General features: G+C 40.9%; 1 protein-coding gene across 1 annotated transcript in view; it reads left to right on the plus strand.

The window, feature by feature from the left end:
- LOC103367790 (copine-9-like) overlaps window positions 1–4,378 on the plus strand; it is a 109,083-nt gene that overhangs the window by 93,018 nt on the left and 11,687 nt on the right. Inside the window, exon 18 of the mRNA XM_008295920.1 lies at window positions 558–615. Coding sequence (XP_008294142.1) covers window positions 558–615 — 58 coding nt within the window. The remainder of the gene's footprint in view (window positions 1–557; window positions 616–4,378) is intronic.

Raw genomic sequence — 4,378 nt, forward strand, 5'->3', positions numbered from 1 at the left:
AAACAAAAATTAACTAATTTAAACAACTTAACTGCTTCTTGAAGCTACATCTTTGTGATAAACTGATGGTTTGATGCTCGTCTGTTTACCGTACAAAACCAAGAAATGCAAAGGAACTGTGGAAGGTTGTCAAACCATCCTGAGCTGGAATATCTGTTTACAGGTACCTGAAGTCGGTCGACAGATGTCAAGCAGTTCCCAAAAACAGTGGTTATACAACTAAATATTAGTTTAATGATTCACAGGAACGCTAAATCGTAATTTTTTTTTCAAGTTAATGAAGAAAAAATTGAAGTTGGAAAGAAAAAAGCAAAAAACGCCAATTTTTTTAAAAACACACCAACATCATTTCCTCCATCGTCTGCAAAAAAATAAAAAAAACAACAAAACATTCTTCATCATGTGATGAAAAAAATAAGCGGCAGTCCCAACAAAGAAAAAAAAAAAAAATATCAAAAAGATGAGCACATCATGTTAAAAAAAAAACTGCTATTATTTTGAACACAACTGTATTTCAGGTATTAAAGATCTAATGATTCCTTTTGTCTCCTAAACAGGCAGCGTCGCTCCCTCTGTCCATCATCATCGTGGGTGTTGGGCCCGCTGAGTTTGACGGTGAGTAGCTCTGTTGTTTAATATATAAACATGAGTAAACCTGACACACGAGGAGGGTCATGGGGACATTTTGCTTAGCTTTCCTGCCTTTAGTGCTGCTTCATCCACCAGCTTTTATGTGCATTTTTTTTATTCGTGCAATAAACCCTCACAGTGGAAATTGATGAAAACATAATAATTTTGCCAAAAGAAAAAAAAAAGCTTTCACACTCGGCTGAGCTTGTAAATAAACCTGTCAGATGGGTGACCTCATGGCCAAGTGGTGAGGCTCCAAAGCACAGAGAGGAAAACATGATCAGGAGCTGAGTCCCTGCTTTGACTCCAGGCCAGGCAGACACTTGCTGCATGTCATTCCCCTGCTCTCGTTCCCAACATTGTCCTTCTGCCTGGGCCTAAAATTAAACTGAGCAAGATGCAACAAACTACCAGCGTGTGATGTTGACATCGGCTCGAAGAAGGGCGGCTGTGGCTCAAGTGGCAGAGCGGTCGTCCTCTGATTGTAAGGTTGGTGGTTCGATCCCCGTCCGAACCCCTGCTTGGGCAAGACGCTGAACTCGAAGTTGCTCCCAATGGCAGGCAGCACCTTGCATGGCAGCTCTGTCGTCATCGGTGTATGAGTGTGTGAGTGAATGGGTGAATGAGAAACACATTGCAAAGCGCTTTGAGTGCCGCTAAGGTAGAAAGGCGCTATATAAGTGCAGTCCATTTACCATTTACATCCACCGAAGCTTCTGCTCCTCGGGACAGATTAAAAATGGCAACCAGAAAAATAAATGTGGCACAAAGAGGAAACCCCAGGGAATTAAAGCAACACTAACACTGGTGCCATATGCTTTCTAAATTCCTGTTCCATTGGAGGTTTGATTGGTTCTTTCCTCTTCTGCAATGCTTATAGGAAGCATTTCGTGTAAAAAGAAGATGAACCTACTGAAATCAAACACCACTTTATGTGTCTGTTGATTTAATTTTACAATTCTAGTGACTATAGACATAAATACACTTCTTAAACTTATCAAGAACCCAGCTTAAAGAGAAGCCTGCTGCAGAAGTCACTCTGTTATGTGNCCTGCTGATGATCACAGATGGAGTGATATCTGACATGGTCCAGACCAAAGAGGCTGTGGTCAATGTGAGTAAACAAACAAACACACACACACACACACACACACACACACACAACACACAACACACAAGTGCATGTGGAAAAAAACTGAATGATCACAGTGCTTTCCCCTCAGTTGCACCTGACTCTGAGGCGCATCTCGGTGTCCTCTTGTCTTTATTGTGTGAAAACTCTTCTATATCCCCCGTAGCTATGTTTTTATGTGGGTGGCCTCAGCTCACCTGGTAGACAGCCAACACCAAACACTGAATTCTTACCGCGGTGGCCCAGACCCCATGTTTTTTCCCCTTTTTTCTTTAGCTGTATCTATAAAAAAAAGGCCCTAAAGAACAATCATTTACCCTCTAAACCCCAAACAGTTCCTCTGTTTTCTTTGCTCCTGTCACATTTTAACTCACTATAGGCTCGTTTTTCACTGCAACATAAAGTCCTGCACCTCTATGGAAACAACACAACCGTGGCTAGAAGCAGACAGAGCACAAAAATGATCTTTTGTGCAGTATGACACAGCTGTAGATCATTTATTTTGCGAAGATTTCATAAATGTGGAATCAGTGTGTACAGCATTTTTCCATGTGGTTCTACATACTATAGATATTTTTACTACTTACATGTTTAATTTGTGTCTATACTTCCCTTCTCTCTGCACTGTGTAAAGACAGCCTGCAGTTCAGCCCAGTTCAACCGAAAAGACCTACAGCTGGGGCACTAATGGTTCCACAGTTGCACTAAAAAAAAACTAAAAAAAAAAAGACAGACTGTTTAGTTTTTTACAGATTGGTTTTAGATGGAGCTGAGCAGTTCAAGAGTGTTTGAAGAGTTAAATATCTCACACAAATATCTCTCAAACCCACTTGTAATTTAAGGAGTTCAAAGGGTTAAAATGATGTTTATAAATTGTTTTTGAGCTCGGTGTCTCCCATCAACTAACACTAACACAGAACACTGGTAATATCACGATAAAACTGAGATTTTTTTCCTCCAAGATTCAAGTCAAGGAGAGAGAAAGATGTCATTCTTATCTTTAGTAATGCTCACAGAGGTCAGCAGTTTCAGTAAACCTGTAAAATTCATGTTGTCTGAGCCAATTAAGTCACGTCTGAGTGGTTTCTTGCAGCAGGCGGCGCACGGTCCTCGCCAGGATTTTTTCGACAGCTTAGCGGGGGGCGGACGGCTTCCACCGTCTCCACACAAAAACAATCGTGGTATCTGATACACCGGCTTGTTGGCTAGAAGTTTATAGGGTCAAAGAGTGTGTGCAACCCGACTGGTTGAATCTGCAAGGGTGGGACTTGTACGTAAAGGCTTGACTGTCTGAGACGCTCAATTGGCTCTTCAGGCTGTCAGTCACCCCCCAAAGCCCTTGTATTGGCCAAACTAGGTGTCAATCAAAAGCTAAGACTTCCATGTAGCCGCGTGTAGCACATTTTGGCGATCTAAAATAGATTTTATACATACAGATTTGGGTACAATCAACACAGAGAAATGATGATTTTCCCGCTATGTACCCTCGAAAACAGCGTAACGGCCCAATTTGCAGCGTCATTTTTTTCAGGCAGCAGCGCAACGGGTTGCATTGTTATAATGCTGGTGAGAACCCTGCAGCGAGAATATTAAAAGAAAGTTATTAGTTATTGTCTTCATCCTAATTGCCCAACAAGATAAACTTTACTGAAGTCTGACATTTTGGCTTTAACACGAGAGCCACCAAGCGGGTCAATTCCAGCCCCTTGGTGCTTTCAAATGTAAAATCAAACCCTAGATTAGATTAGATTAGATTAGATTAGATTAGATTAGATTAGATTAGATTAGAAAGTCTTTATTGTCACGATTTGATTTGCAACAGCAGTCGACAACAAAATTCATACCATAAAACAGCACATTACAATATATAGAAACATAGATATACATAATAAATGTCATCAGGTCAGTTATCATAAAGCTTATTTAGAAACCCTGCAGCTGAGGGAACAAATGATCTGAGGTATGTGTTTACATTGGCCCTCTTAGGGAAGGCACATACATCTCTCAGTTAGGAATGTTTCCTAAAATGGGTTAATTAATGGGTTAAATTATGGGGATTGATGGACAAAAAGAAAAGGAGTTATCATCACTTATATCTCAAACTGAGGGATCATTTCTACCCCTAATAGAAACCACTGAATCCTGCAGCGCTCCCACCCTCCCACCACGTCTGGTTGCCTAGCAGCGCCTATTGTTAGGAAACCTTTTGATAAGCATCACAAGCTAGAGCTAGCTAGATTCGATAGATAGACTCAATAAATGGAGCGCCGAAGAGACTGGAGTGAGATAAAAGATAAATATTTATCGCAGGGTTGAGGAGATGGGATATTGAGCCGGGATAAAGCGGGGCAGAGAGGATGACTGAACGCCGAAGAACCAACGGAGGGGAGAAATGGAGCCGAGAGTCAGATTGTGGGAATCTAGGCTGACTTTGACCGTTTGGATCTGTAATGAGAAGGGCTGCAGCAAGAAAAAAGATGAAAAACTTCAACCCACACTCACGTTTAAATGATTATTTTGTCATGTTTTTTGCATTACTTCAAACAAAAATTAACTAATTTAAACAACTTAACTGCTTCTTGAAGCTACATCTTTGTGATAAACTGATGGTTTGAT

The sequence above is a fragment of the Stegastes partitus genome, unplaced genomic scaffold (genome assembly GCF_000690725.1).
Source record: "Stegastes partitus isolate 25-593 unplaced genomic scaffold, Stegastes_partitus-1.0.2 Scaffold1086, whole genome shotgun sequence".
Lineage (NCBI taxonomy): Eukaryota > Metazoa > Chordata > Actinopteri > Pomacentridae > Stegastes > Stegastes partitus.